General features: G+C 47.9%; 1 protein-coding gene and 1 long non-coding RNA gene across 13 annotated transcripts in view; one reads left to right on the plus strand and one right to left on the minus strand.

The window, feature by feature from the left end:
- LOC311020142 overlaps positions 1 to 12,527 on the minus strand; it is a 22,189-nt gene extending 9,662 nt beyond the window's left edge. For both annotated transcript variants that reach the window (XR_014597875.1, XR_014597876.1), the window contains exon 1: positions 12,430 to 12,527. This is a non-coding gene — a long non-coding RNA (uncharacterized lncRNA). The remainder of the gene's footprint in view (positions 1 to 12,429) is intronic.
- The window catches only part of phldb1b (pleckstrin homology-like domain, family B, member 1b), a 136,079-nt gene that overhangs the window by 26,659 nt on the left and 93,753 nt on the right, over positions 1 to 15,667 (plus strand). For 3 of the 11 annotated variants that reach the window (XM_084019917.1, XM_084019916.1, XM_084019918.1), the window contains exon 1: positions 13,621 to 13,816. The exons of 1 other annotated variant lie outside the window; for it this stretch is intronic. In XM_084019917.1, coding sequence (XP_083876043.1) covers positions 13,781 to 13,816 — 36 coding nt within the window. In that variant the 5' untranslated portion in view covers positions 13,621 to 13,780. Of the gene's footprint in view, positions 1 to 13,619; positions 13,817 to 15,667 lie in introns of those variants that run through there. 7 more of the 11 variants (XM_084019921.1, XM_084019922.1, XM_084019919.1 and 4 more) reach the window with 6 other exon arrangements.

The raw sequence follows: 15,667 nt of genomic DNA on the forward strand, positions 1-15,667 counted from the left end.
TAAGAAGCATTAATAGGCGGAAAAAATTAAGTCACCATCGAAGCTTTTTGTAAAAATAACTACAAGGAACTTTTAATTTTGCTGTCGTATTAAATAGCACCAGATTTCCTTGGGAAAACGTTTTATTTTACTGCCGTCTGACACGCTGCCCTACTTAGTCCTGCTCCTAGTTCTCCTGTTCCTCCCTTCTCTCCAGCGGGCCCAACATCATGGAGTGCAGTAACCAAGCTAACAACGACACATTATTAGACTGACATGAATGAAATGGTGAACGCATGCTCTCAGATGATGAAATGACCCGTCCATTTCTCTGTTTTCACATTCCTGATTATCTCCACTGAGATGGCCCCTTGCCTGTTTAAATTAACTGTTTATTTGTCCCAGAGGACAAACTGGTGGCAAATAAGAGTTCAGTGAATCTTCTGAGCTTTCCCTCTGAGCATGCCCTGCTCGCCCCATGGAGCTTTTAGCACCATTATCAAGACTATGGGCCCTAGTTTCGTGGCGCAGCGCAGGGTGGCGCAGGGTCAGAAAGGCCGCTTTAAGGTCCAATTGACATCTGGTCCTCTGGCTGGTCGTAGAGTCTCCCGTAGCTCCCGCAGGAATCCCTCCTCTCGTCTCTGCTGTTCATCCATGAAGCTCCTCATTAGCCCCAGGAATTCTGCATTTTGATCAGTTGTTGCCCCTCGGGCGGATCGGGTCTTAGGTCTGGCCCCTTTTTCTTTATCCTCTTCTTCGTCCGTGGTGTCCATGGTTTTCTCTGGTTCTGGATCCGTCTGTGATCTGATCTCTTGGCCTTGTTTGCACGGGTTTTGCGGTTGACCATCCCACCACTGCCACCAATTGTCAGAAAGGCCGCTTTAAGGTCCAATTCTCTTTAAGGAAAAAATGATGGTCTAACCACAATAGCACTTTAGTGCAAAGATGTTTTTAATTTCGTCATGCCAAACAAGGCCACCGAAAGTGAATATGGTCCACGATGGATCCACAGGTGCAGAATAATCTTCAAAAAAAACAATCACAAACCAACAAAACAAACATTACAAGCACGGCTCAACTTGACCTACTCCTCTAAGGTCTCAGCCTCCACTCTCGCCAGAGGCCTCCTTAGCCTCTTTTTAAACCTGTAACCGCACCCCCCATGGCCCGAACCAACACATGCAGGGATGGCACAATATCATAGCCCAACATGTTACAGGGTAAAATAAGCATATAACAGTACAACAGTAGTCACACAATAGGAACTAATAATATCTCAGTCAAAAATGCATGAAACAGACATATAATTCAAATCTCCACATTGTACATATACTCTGTGCCAGCTTATTATACTGGACATTCCCCCCTCCCCCTGAGCTCACCTGAGCTCACCTGAATTCCTCTTTTCCCGGGACAACTTCGCTTAAAACGCGCTCGTCTGGTTTGACCCACCGTGGCATCCATACCCCGGAAGCGGAAGCACGGCCACACGGACAAACACCGCGGACCATACAAGCATCTGCCGGTCTACTTAGCTAAGTATCCACATACCACTGTATTATATTGTCTAACAATAAAACCACTTATAAATGAACTCACACTCTCTTCGTTTTATTTTACAGAGGGAAGAACTTACGTGGGTTATGTGTGTGTGTTTTAGGATCGGGAACGGTTAGCCGCTAAACGGTGCGTGCACTCACTGCCGCAGCTAAAACAAACAGAGGGAAAAATGTGGGGTGTGTTATGGGGAAAGGCTGCCGTACTCCGTGACAGAGCCCACTGTCACATTTCCTCCCTTCTCTTCCAGATTGGCGAGGATCGGCAATCGGGAAAGGTAGTCTGCTGTGACATTCTGCTTTCCCGCTTTATGCCTTATGGTAAACCTGAACGGTTGAAGAGCCAAGTACCACCGTGTCACCCTTGCGTTCCTGTCCTTCATGGACTGTAACCAGGTCAAGGCCCGATGATCGGTGTCAAGATCAAACTCCCTTCCGAGCAGATAATAACGCAGACTATCCAGGGCCCATTTCATGGAAAGGCATTCTTTCTCAATTGTCGAATACCGGGTTTCCCGGGGCAGCAACTTCCGACTCAGGTACAGTACAGGTTGTTCTTTACAAGGCTCTCCTTGTGTCAGTACTGCCCCGAGGCCGACAGCAGAGGCATCCACCTGGACCAGGAAGCGCTTAGTGAAGTCAGGACTCTGCAGGACAGGTGAAGAGCACAAGCGCGTCTTCAGTGTGGCAAACGCTTGATCACAGGCCTTAGTCCATTCCACCGGATTTCTCGCTACCTTAGTGGTGAGATCTGTAAGGGGGGCTGCAATGGTCGAAAAATCCGGAATAAATCGCCGGTACCAGCCCACCAGGCCTAGGAAAGATCTGACCTGCTTCTTGGTGTGAGGCCGAGAACTGTTACGGATGGCCTCCAGCTTGTCCACCTGAGGTCGGATCTGACCTCCACCCAGATGGTATCCCAGATACTGGGCCTCACTTCCTGCCCAGTCGCACTTCCGCTGATTCAATCTCAAGCCGGCATCGTGGATTCGGCTGAGGACCCTTTGCAGATGACAGATGTGATTGGCCCAGGTGTCGCTGTAGATGACCACATCATCTAGGTACGTGGCACAGTAGTCCTCACAATCCTGCAGGACACGATCCATCAGCCGCTGGAAAGTGGCAGGAGCACCATGTAATCCAAAGGGCATCAAAGTAAACTGGTAAAGGCCCATTGGTGTCTGGAACGCAGTATATTCACGTGACTTCTCCTCCAGTGGTACTTGCCAATACCCCTTACAGAGGTCTAAAGTGGTGATATATCTCGCACGGCCAATCCTCTCAATCAAGTCGTCAATCCTGGGCATTGGGTACGCGTCAAACCTTGACACAGCGTTGAGCTTCCGAAAATCCATGCACACCCGGAGTGTCCCATCCTTTTTGGGCACGATGACCACTGGGCTGCACCACTCACTGCATGAGGCCTCAATTACTCCCAGCTCTTTCATGGTCTTGATCTCCTCTCTCAAGGGCTCTTGAAGTCTCTCGGGAATGCGGTAGGGTCTTTGCCGGATGGGGGTTGAATCTTTCAGGTGGACAGCATGATGCAGCACTGATGTCTTGCCTGGCCTCTCCTGGAACAGGCCCGGGTACTTCCTGAACACCTGCTGCAGGTCCACTCGTTGGTCCTCGCTCAGGTGACTTAGATCCACAGGGCTCTGTTCTTGCCAGTCTCTAAGGTCACAGGTGCCTTCATCTTCCTCCAGCTTCCTCACCATCAACGCTTTGGCTGTGCTCTCTTCCCGCTCCTTCCATTCCTTTATCAAATTGACGTGATAAGTCTGCTTCTGCTTGCCACGGTCTGGGTGGTGGATTTCATAGGTGACCGGTCCCATCTTCCGAGTGATGATGTATGGCCCCTGCCATTTCGCCAGTAGTTGCTTGTGGACGTGGGCAGGAGTAACAGGACTTTTTGATTCGGCTGGTATTCCCGCTGTCGAGCGTGTGCATCATACCAGCGCTTCTGGTTATACTGAGCCTTCTTCAAATTGTCCTGGGCCTCCTCACGGTACCGCTCCAAGTGGTCCCGCATCTGCAAAACATACTGCACCACCCCCATGTTACCTGGACTGCTGACAGGCGTCTCCCAGCTTTTCTTCAGGAGGTCCAATGGCCCCTGCACGGACCACCCATACAGCAGCTCGAATGGGGAGAAGCCAGTTGACGCCTGTGGCACCTCACGATAGGCAAAGAGTAGGAATGGCAACCACTTATCCCAATCTTTTCCTGTATCACTGACAAATTTTCGTAGCATGCGTTTCAGTGTTTGATTAAAGCGTTCCACCAAACCATCCGTTTGTGGGTGATATGGTGTGGTGCGAATGGCGGTGATGCCCAGCTGGCGGTGAAGCTGTTTCATGAGTCGAGAGGTGAAGTTTGTCCCCTGGTCCGTGAGGATTTCCTCTGGGAAGCCCACCCTTGAAAAGAGCTGTACCAGAGCGCTAATAACCTTTGGTGTAGTAATAGAACGCAAGGGGAATGCCTCTGGATACCTCGTGGCATAGTCACAGATAACCAGTATATACTGGTATCCTGACTGACTCTTCTCCAATGGACCGACTATATCCATGCCAATGCGCTTGAATGGAGTAGAGATCACGGGCAACGGATACATCGGGGCTCTGTCAGATTTACGGACAGTACTCGTGTATTGGCATGTGGGACATGTTTTGCAGAAGGTCATGACGTCAGTGTACATGGAAGGCCAAAAAAAACGTGAGCTGATTCGCTGATATGTTTTCTGATGAGCTAAGTGCCCTGCCCAAGGAATGGTGTGTGCCAGCTCTAACACTATCTGTCTACAACTTTTGGGCACGACTAGTCGCTGTGTATCCCCATCTCTAAGATACAGCACCCCATCCTCCACACACAACTCCTCCCCACAATGATTAACCGCATTGACCTCTCCTGTCCCACTGCGTTTAGCAAACAATGGCTGTAAGGTTTTATCCTGTGCTTGGAGATGCGCTATGTTGTCAGGTATCTCCCACTTTGGTGCCTTGAGGTCAGGTGCCTCTGGCTCTACCAGTGGTCTCCCCATGTATTTCTCAACCCGCCGCTGGCGGCGTTGTTTTCTTGGACCTTTGGTTCCGCCCTCCAGCAGACTATCGCAGAAGTCTGGGAGTGGCTGCAAACCAGCTTTCGCTTGGGCCCGGGTCAGCACCGCCCCAACAACATTATTTGCAACAGGTTCAGTCACCTCACTTGGCCGTGAGAACAAATCGTGTAGTACAGGCATGTCTCTTCCCAAGACCATGTCTACTGGCAAATCAGCAACCACACCAACATTCAGCAGATACATTTGATCATTCACCGTCACAGTAACCTCTGCCATAGGATAACACTTTTGATCCCCATGTACGCATTGAAGTGCTGTGGTGTGGCTATAGCTAATACTGCCCTCTGGGACATAGCATGCCTTGATTAGTGTCATTGCACTACCAGTGTCCAACAGTGCCTGTAAAACTTGACCTTGCACCTTTACATTACAACACACAGTAGCATCATTGTCTCTCCGATGTTTGTCCTCTTTCCTAGGCACATAACAGTAGCTACTGAACTTTGGTTTTCTTGCTGGACACACAGAGGCTTTGTGGCCCGGCTGCTGGCAATAAAAACAAACAAGTCCCTTACCAGTTCCAGGCGTGTCTCGGTCACGGCCAGTCTCACTCCTTCTATTCTCCCAGATCCCTGGGTTACCTCCAGTGTTGTGTTTGTCTCTGACCTCCCGGGTACCTCGAGGCAGAGATGAGTAGTGACGTGGCGGTACCCCTCTGCGTGCATTGAGGTACTGCTGGGCTAGCTTAGCTGCTGTCTGGCCATCCGATGGCTCATGCTCCTTCACCCAAGTCCGAATGTCTACAGGAAATACCTGCAGAAGCTGTTCCAGGATGACGGTTTCTCCGATGTCCTCTTTGCTGTGCTGCTCTGGACGTATCCACCGTCTGTAGAGTCCCTTGAGGCGATGGTAAGTCTCCGTCGGTGTCTCTCCCGGCGGCACGGCGGTCCCCCGGAACCGCTGGCGGTAGGTCTCAGTAGAGATGTCGAATTTCTGCAACAGCGCCTCCCTCAGGTCATCGTAGCAATCCGCTTGGTCCTCATCCATCGCTGAGTAAGCTGCCAAGGCTCGTCCGGTCAGCAAGGGCACCAGGCGACAGGCCCACTCCTCTGTTGGCCACTGCCGCGTGCGCGCTATGCGTTCAAAGTGGAGGAGGTAATTTTCAATATCTTCGCCCTGCTGATATACTGGCATCTTCGGGCCCTGCATATACCCCCTCTCCATATGTGCTCTAGGAGGGCTGGCACCTCCAGCAGACGGCGCTGCTGGCTGATATGGCAGAAAGGGATCGTCATATCCTCCCACGGCTTCAGCTGATCGTCGTGGCGCTGGCGTTGGTACCCTGCCACTCGCGGCAGCCGTGCTCTGGATGGCTGGCTCCTGCTGCTGGAGTTTGGGTGTGACATCTGGTCCTCTGGCTGGTCGTAGAGTCTCCCGTAGCTCCCGCAGGAATCCCTCCTCTCGTCTCTGCTGTTCATCCATGAAGCTCCTCATTAGCGCCAGGAATTCTGCATTTTGATCAGTTGTTGCCCCTCGGGCGGATCGGGTCTTAGGTCTGGCCCCTTTTTCTTTATCCTCTTCTTCGTCCGTGGTGTCCATGGTTTTCTCTGGTTCTGAATCCGTCTGTGATCTGATCTCTTGGCCTTGTTTGCACGGGTTTTGCGGTTGACCATCCCACCACTGCCACCAATTGTCAGAAAGGCCGCTTTAAGGTCCAATTCTCTTTAAGGAAAAAATGATGGTCTAACCACAATAGCAAACAAGGCCACCGAAAGTGAATATGGTCCACGATGGATCCACAGGTGCAGAATAATCTTCAAAAAAAACAATCACAAACCAACAAAACAAACATTACAAGCACGGCTCAACTTGACCTACTCCTCTAAGGTCTCAGCCTCCACTCTCGCCAGAGGCCTCCTTAGCCTCTTTTTAAACCTGTAACCGCACCCCCCATGGCCCGAACCAACACATGCAGGGATGGCACAATATCATAGCCCAACATGTTACAGGGTAAAATAAGCATATGACAGTACAACAGTAGTCACACAATAGGAACTAATAATATCTCAGTCAAAAATGCATGAAACAGACATATAGTTCAAATCTCCACATTGTACATATACTCTGTGCCAGCTTATTATACTGGACATTCCCCCCTCCCCCTGAGCTCACCTGAGCTCACCTGAATTCCTCTTTTCCCGGGACAACTTCGCTTAAAACGCGCTCGTCTGGTTTGACCCACCGTGGCATCCATACCCCGGAAGCGGAAGCACGGCCACACGGACAAACACCGCGGGCCATACAAGCATCTGCCGGTCTACTTAGCTAAGTATCCACATACCACTGTATTATATTGTCTAACAATAAAACCACTTATAAATGAACTCACACTCTCTTCGTTTTATTTTAAATGTGGGGTGTTTTATGGGGAAAGGCTGCCGTATTCCGTGACAGAGCCCACTGTCACATTTCCTCCCTTCTCTCCAGCGGGCCCAACATCATGGAGTGCAGTAACCAAGCTAACAATGACACATTATTAGACTGACATGAATGAAATGGTGAACGCATGCTCTCAGATGATGAAATGACCCGTCCATTTCTCTGTTTTCACATTCCTGATTATCTCCACTGAGATGGCCCCTTGCCTGTTTAAATTAACTGTTTATTTGTCCCAGAGGACAAACTGGTGGCAAATAAGAGTTCAGTGAATCTTCTGAGCTTTCCCTCTGAGCATGCCCTGCTCGCCCCATGGAGCTTTTAGCACCATTATCAAGACTATGGGCCCTAGTTTCGTGGCGCAGCGCAGGGTGGCGCAGGGTGGCGGAGCCAGCGTAATGCAAGTTTCGACCAGCGCAGCCTTGCGCACGGTCAGCTTTGCAGTTTGGTGGATAGCCTGCGCCAAGAGGGGTGTGGCGGCGCAGCAGGGGGAGGCATCACAGACTCAGCTTGGCGCAGCGGAAGTTTTGTGGCAAAAAGCCTCGCCGAGACTGCGCTGAAAGCCCACCAGCTCCAACCTGGTCTACTCTTGGCGTAAGGCGCAAGGCGCAAATAAAGTCCATTCATTCAAGGCGAATCACAGCTGGCGGAGTGGAAGTTTAGCTGACCGGCGTGCAGTGCGCACACGTCACCAAGACCTCACAGGCAGGTTTCCACAGTTCCAGGCACATTTAAATGCAATAAATAATCACAACAAACACTACTTAATGCAACTAATTGAATCAACACGTGAATCTATATAGATTGTCCCGTCACATCTGACGTCAGATCAAAGGCGGATGGCACGCGTAACGGAAACTCAGCCTGACTGAATTAACACAGCTGAAACTTGGACCTCTCGGACCAAAACATCTCTCTCTCTCTCTCTCTCTCCTGTTTTTCATATCTATCCACTGCTAATAAAATGCGTCTATGCCTGAAAAAATCTTTAAAAAAAAATACTGCAGCTCGTGCCTGGTCTCGCGCGGCAGCCTGTTGTCCATGGAGAAACGTGCAAGTTTGCCGCGAGCTGGAGCTGGAGTTGGGGCTGCAGGTGGAATCCGGTGCAGCTGTGGAGCGCAGATGATGAAGACGGTGATGATGATGATGAATGGCCCGGCTGGCTTGCTATTATGTCTACTGCTGTGTGCCCTGACCCTGCTTTGTGATAGACATGCCTAAAATGTGCCTACAATTTCTATAGTGATATAATATCGGCATTATAATTATTATGACTTTATGCACGCACAGCGCGTGATGCGCGTGGTGGGAGCGGTGGCGCTGCTTCTGTCATTGGGTTGTCAAGTGACGAAACTTGCACTGCACCTACCCTAACGCATTAAAGGAGAGAAGAGGAGCTCATTTGATTGGTGAAGATCTGAACCGGCTGTGTTAATCCCAGTCCACGCCTTGTCTCCTCCTCGTCTCCCACTCACGCCTTCTTCTCCTCCCTCTTTCCCACTTGCGCGGGTGGGAGTGACTGGAGGTGTGCCTGCGCGGTGCACGAAACTTGCAAAGTCCAGGCGGACACACCCCGTCGGCGTGTCGCATGTGCGCTGCGCGCTGACTACGCCTGGTCTACGAAACTAGGGCCCAAAATGTCATGTGATGTCTGTCATGATATTTTTGACAAAATCTAACCAAAACCGTTTTTGTTTGATAAACCACGTCTTCTTGAAACGGTTTAACTGTTCAAACAGGTGGGAAAAGTTCCCAGGGTGGGGTTCACCTCAGGTAAAAGCTGTCAGCACTGTTGGCTGCGAGCTGCCAGCTCAGACATCGCTATTTTGAGAGCTGTGCCAGTGCTGTTTTGGTTTGTTAGCTCACTTAACTAACAAACTGAAGGTTACAGACGATAATGCTCACACAGTTTAGTTATTGGACAATAAATGGGTCACTACTATGATGGTGCAATTCTATAGTAATACCATATACAATAGTAAAAATTAATGCACATTATATGTAATGTCAGTTCAACACACAAGCCAGTTTCATATGTGAAGAAGAAGCGGATCAGAACTGACTTGGTATCAGAACAGAGAAAACTAAAACAATTGTAATAGCTTTGCAGTTCCAACATGTAATGTATGCAGGCTTCCTGTCAGCCATAGCTGTGGTGATTGTCGTCTTTATGAATTGGCTGCATTTGTTGGAGATGCATTTCTGGAAGTAAATCGTTGGATATGAAGGCTCGGCTTGGCATCTCTGATTTGGTATTTTGTTACAGTGTCAGCTGATTCCACCAGCTCAAATAGAGCTGTGAACTGAAACTACTTCTGTCACTCATCCCGAGTTTTAGGAAGTAATATTTCTATCATCCTTGAAATTGTAAGGGAAAGGCCTAGTATGAGTTTCAGTGGGAAGGTTCAGCATAACTATAAGGTAAATATTCTTCCTTATGATTGGCTATTGGCACACTTCAAGACTATGCAACAAACTTTTAACCGCTATTACTGACTGTTTTTTGCACTATTACCACTTGCTACAACTGCTACTTTCTTTACATACCTGCTGGATCAGGAAACTTTCAAAGTTCTGGCCTTTGTCTGTATGTAATTGAGTAATCGTGTCGAGGGACACCAAACTTGTAGAACTACTCTGACACCAGAAACTTGGCCACAGTGGCAGCACGCTGGTCCCAAGTGGGGACAGCTACTGTGTACCTACTGAAAACGTCCGTTAGAAACAAGATGTTCTTGACACCATTCTGGACCGGCTCAAAATCGGTATAATCAATGGCAAGGATCTCATGAGGGCGCGATGCCAACAGATACCCTATAAAGCTGCCAGCTCTTGGGTGGACATCTTTGGCAACTTGACACCTTTCACAGGTTTGACACCATCGTGCCACATCAGTGGACATACCAGACCAGTAGTATCGGGACGGTAGAAGTGCCAATGTTCACTCCGCTCCCTGGTGCCCATGCTCCTGGTGGACTTGGGTCAAAACCTCACCAGTTAACACACTAGGCAACAACAGCTGGAGCACTGCTTCAGCACCATCAGGGCGGAACACCTGCCGGTACAAAATCCCGTCCTTCTCAATTAGGTGGTCCCACTGCCGAAGTAAAGTCAGTGTGGACTGGGACAGCCTTGCCCGCTCCTCACGGTTGGGACGTCGCCCCTTAAAACTGCAGCAGTTCCTGTATAATGGGGTCGGCCTGCCGGAGCTCAGAAGGAGTCTGCTGGTTCCTCAAACCCAACGCTTGCTACAATGGTTTGGGTTTGGCAGTACCTGGAAGCATCACTTTCATGTCAGAGGGGCCAGGTGGATGCTGACGAGAGAGGGCGTCTGCATTTCTATTACTCCTCCCTGACAGGTACTTGATCTCAAAAAATCAAAAGAGGCTAACTGGGCTATCAGCCTCACCTTGCCTGCCTGCACTTGAGAGAGAACAGTCCCAAAACCACCATAACTTGCATCAATCTCCAAAATGAATGGAAGGGCAAAGTCTGCATAAAGGCCCCCACACACCGCCCAGACGTCCAACTGCCTTATCTGACCAGTCTCCGCCCACTCTGTTGCCTCTCGTCTGACCCGTTCGGCAGAAAAGTTGCGTTGTACACACCGCTTCGACTTGCTTCCGACAACACAGCAGCGTGTACGTTCTGCGCTTGCGCGAGATGCAATAAGCCTCCTTAATAGCGGGTGGCGCTAGTCTCATGCCAGTACTCCAAAACAGGAAAACAGGAAATGACGGAACGGAGTGCAGATATAAACAATGCACACACAGTCTTGGTTCAGTATTCGTTCGACTCGAGAAGACCTTTGTGGACTAAATACTTGGCATTTCTGGAAAGATGACTCTGGGACGAAGTAAAATCTGTACTCTGCGCCATCTCTGTTTATGTGGTTTGTTGTTTACCATCGTCACTTCCGCCCCGCCCACACACCGCCATTGGATAGTCTGATTCGCTAGCACACCGCCAATCAGAGTATCCAATGGCTCAGACGTCCAACAGCCCACCTCCTCAGACTTCGTATGCTCAGTCTGATCAGACGTCCGCGTGGCTCCGAAAGCTTCCGACGCAGCTGTACACACCAAACATATGTGTTCCCGACCTCGTCCGAGCCTCTCCAAACGCTTCAGACGTCCAGCGGTTGGGCCGGTGTGTTCCTGCCTTAAGCCAACACCGATGCAGTGGTGAACTTACCTTTCAAAGCTTCAAAACTTTGTTGGCACTCATCAGTCCAACACCGAATAACCCCACGACCAGACTTCCAACCAGTTTTAGCATCACCACATTCGGCCCGCCACCCGATGTAGAGGGGCTGCCAGCTTAGCGAAACCTTTCACAAAACTGCGGTAATAACTGGCAAAACCAAGAAAGGAACGCACCTCTGAGGCAGTGGTGGGAGTCGCCAGAAATCACATGGCCCAAGTAGCGTAATCCTTCTGAAAGAAGGAGCATTTGCTAAGCTTGGCCTTCAGATCCTTATGCTGAAGAGTATCTGCCTGCAGGGCAACATACGACTCCATGCACCAATACAGCTCCTTTAAAATGGCAAGTATACTAGCAGGGTCCTATCTCCTGTCTGCATCAGCAATACTTAATCTCATCTCTGGCTTCACCCTCTAGGTGGTCAAACAGGGAAATGCTTGGTCTGACTGCTATAGGCCCCGAGTCCTCATACACACCTGCACCTCCTCCATCCATTCACTCAGCCCTATACCTGTCCTCAACCCTAAAGATGGGACACTTCCTATCTTTAGATGGTCAAGCACTAGAGGTAGCCTGTCCCTGCCGCAACTACTCATTATCAGCTTTTAGCTGTGCGATCAACTCTCTAAGTTCCTGTAGTTCTTCCTCCATAATTACTACAAAGTCACTATACTACAAGTTGTTAATATGGCACAACAGCACCACAAAAACAAAACTGTAGCAATACCTCCCCAGAACACTCATAGGGCCACTAGGAACCACTGCTCCTTTGTCTATGGTCACTCCAATCTGAATAAAAAAAATAAAAAAAACAAAAACAAAATGAGGGCACACAATGAAAACAAAACAAGGAACACACCGGTCACAATCATACAATTTAAGACACGATGTATTTAAAAGTCAGGCCCGATCCAAATTGTGAACAGCGATGCCATGAAGAGGCACGCTGTGGGATCAGCCCGCTTTAGCACCGGGCCGCAGCGACAGACTTATTTTGAGAATCCAGCAGCTTCAAACCGGCCGCTTTGGGAACACACGCCGTCAATAAACTTTGAAAAAAAAAACAGGACACCAAACAGGACACAACGCAGGAGTAGCCCAATCTGCAGTTTCACCTAACCAAAACATAATGTTTACTGAAAATAAACACAATTATACTGAAAATAGTGCAGCTAAGCTAAGCAAAAATACACATACCTCACAGGCAAAAGCACACACATGTTCACAGCAGGAGGGAGGACAGGAGAGAGCTCCAACAGTCACCAGCATTACCTGTGACCACACTAGCATTAGCCACAGGATAGCATAGCATACACTACGATGCAGAGAGAGACGACACTTACCACGGCTAAACACTGGAGCACATACAGGCAGCACAACGCCGCACACATGCCGTCACCGATAACGCAGGCGTCCTCTGCTCACTGATTGGTTATCAGCAACGCTCGTTACATGCAGCAACAACACAGAATGATCATGCTGCTACACACACAGTGAGTGAGGTGAGCTGAAAACGGAGTACATGCCGCTAATTTGGGAAATGTCTCAGCCAAGTATGATGTTTGATGATGTAATGCTTTTAATCTGTTCAGATGTTCTCGTCCTTACTGCTGGAAATAAACACGTGACCATGGGCGTACTATGGTACCGTGTGAGTTTTTTTCCACTGTGGCTTGTTCAGTCAGGCTCTGTGTAGAGATGGGAGAAGATTTACTCACCCACTCATATCACCCGGATCCTTTAACTGATTGAGTCGAGTCTGCTGTCTCCATTCACCAGGGTCACTTGCTGCTAACGCCAGTCAAAATATACTAATTCAAACCGTTAATTGCAGATAGGATTTCTATACTCTGGGGGGCACTGACTCAAGTGACTCAAGTCATGCGGATCAGTTTGGTGATTGACCCAGAGATCCGTGAGGCAGCACACTGGTTTGGATTTACCGCCTCTCGCGCTGTGCTACATTTGCTTTGTGCTCCTCCTTCAGCATGTTCACTTTATTTTCTATGCTTTCATTTGGTCAATGATTTCAGTCATCACTCTCTCTTCTTCCTTTCTTCTCTTCTTCTTCTTCTTCTTCTTCTTCTTCTTCTTCTTCTTCTTCTTCTTCTTCTTCTTCTTCTTCTTCTTCTTCTTCTTCTTCTGTCCTTTGATCACCACACACACACACACACACATACACACACACACACACACACACACACACACACACACACACACACACACACACACACACACACACATCTCTGTTATTTGGGACTTTGATGCTGCCAGTCAGGAATGCAGGTCTCAGTTTAGTGGAGCAAGCAGCAACAGGTCCACCTCCAGAATAGGAGTTTGTGGAGGATTCTGTGCCGGTGGCTTTGGACTTAGTTTAGTAGAGCAAACACTGAACTGAGACAAAGACAAAGAGAGAAGCTGTCCTTCATGGAAAGAAGCAGCGTTGAAGAGATTGTGTTGAAGTCACTCTGCAGTCATAGAGGTGCCCTGCTCCACTCCAAGTTCACTCTGATAGGACTGAATCAGTAGCCAGGAGCAGCTGTTTGCTATGGAGCCTATGCATGCGCTGGACAACTGGAGAAAGGTAATTCTTATAGTTAGGGACAACAAAGGTCAGGTTAACAACAACAAGTTTGTTAAAATTTCACATGAGAAATGATGCATGAAACCTTTGGGCGGAAGCAACTTTACAGAATGTTTGCTCCTTCTGGTTCAGAAAAGATTTCCAAAGTGTTTTCAAATAGAATTTTCTCAACATTTGTTTTTATTTTGTCTGCCTGTTTTAGTGATTTACTGTTTAAGGCTTCCCTGAGGCCGACAACGCTGAATCTCATTTCATGGGTCTGTCAGAAGAGAGAATATGAGGATCTTGCAGCAGTCGTTTGTTATCCTGAGGGCAGAGCATATCAAAAACACATTTTCTATCCCCGCTGCAACATTTTGGGAATGCAAACAACTCTGGGTACATCCGGAGTCTCAGTCATTCCTATAATCATGTGTTTTCTAACCATCCCGTGTTTGTCTGTGCTTTCTCACAGCCACAAGCTTCTCACATCTCACATAATGACTTCTCACACTTACATGTACATTTGTATTCATCCTTTTATAGAATCATTTAAAATGTGTACCAGTAAAGTCATGGAATATATTTAGAGTCCTTTCTTCACTGCTAACTTGATGGAAATACCCCCAAATGACTGAATGAGTAAGAAGGGAGGAATTTGTGAGATTTGGACAGAGTGCGCGCGGGTGTGTTTTCATAGACTGAGAGACGAGTGCAGCCAACACGGCTGATTTCCAGTGAATGTGTGAAGCGATTTGAAAGCATGTGCATGTGTTCAGTGCATTACTCCCTCAGGGTGTTTGTCTGTTGGGAGTGTGTGTACTGACAACATGAATCACATTTGACACGTTAGTGTGTAGCAGGGACGTCACTAGGATTTAAAGATGGGGGGGCTTAGCCCCCAGGTGAAGCATCTTTTTGGTACTGAATTAGAACTAGAACCCGTGAAGAAGTTCCGCTAATAACAAGTTAAAATCAACAGACATGGTCTTCTTCCATTCTCTTGGGTTGAACAAGAGTTACTGTCATGTTAACTTTTAGAAACATTAAAGCTGCATGCTTAAAACCTGATGATGTAAATGTGTCTTAAAGTGATAGTGTATCTAATTCATTTACATTTACATTTAGGTCATTTAGCAGACGCTTTTGTCCAAAGCGACTTACAGTAAGTACATTTGTCAAAAGAAGGAAACAAAGAAACCACAACGTTTCATTGCCGATAAAGTAAGAGCTAAAAATAGAACAAGTGTTACTTTTACTAAGTAAAGTAGTACTTCAAGAGCAACAGTGCTACGATCAGAGTGCTATAGGTAAGGTTTTTTTGTTTTTTTTTGGGGGGGGGGAGCTGCAGGGGGAGCTGCAGGTCTAAAGAATGGACTTTAATTACACCAGTTACTGTCCTGTAGATTGGTTCAATCAGAGTGGGATTCTGCTGAGTAATGTTTCTGTCATAAAGTATACAGTAGAATAAACCAAGACTGGTTTTAAAGGTCACAGTGAAATCTGAAGACATCAATATGAACATCAATATGAACTTTACCCAAATAACTGTATTTTGGATGTATATATTCTGTATCCAGCTAAATGAGGATTCAGTGTGTGTAAAAAAAAAAGAAAAAAGAAAAGACAAATAGGTTTTACAGAAATGCTTCTTTCTAAAGTATATTCTTTCTACAGACTGTGATGCTATAATCCTAAAACTCTATGTATACCCTTTCATCACTATGAGATTATTCTGAAATAGAAAAATCCCAAATAAAAAAAAAGACTTAAAACAATTATTTGGGGGGGCTTGGGAACAATTAAGGGTAGATCCAGCCCCCCTTAAATAGGCCTAACAACCTCACTAGTGTGTAGGCAGAGTGGGGATCC

Source organism: Eutrigla gurnardus, assembly GCF_963514095.1.
Source record: "Eutrigla gurnardus genome assembly, chromosome: 10".
In the NCBI taxonomy this organism is placed as follows: Eukaryota; Metazoa; Chordata; class Actinopteri; order Perciformes; family Triglidae; genus Eutrigla; species Eutrigla gurnardus.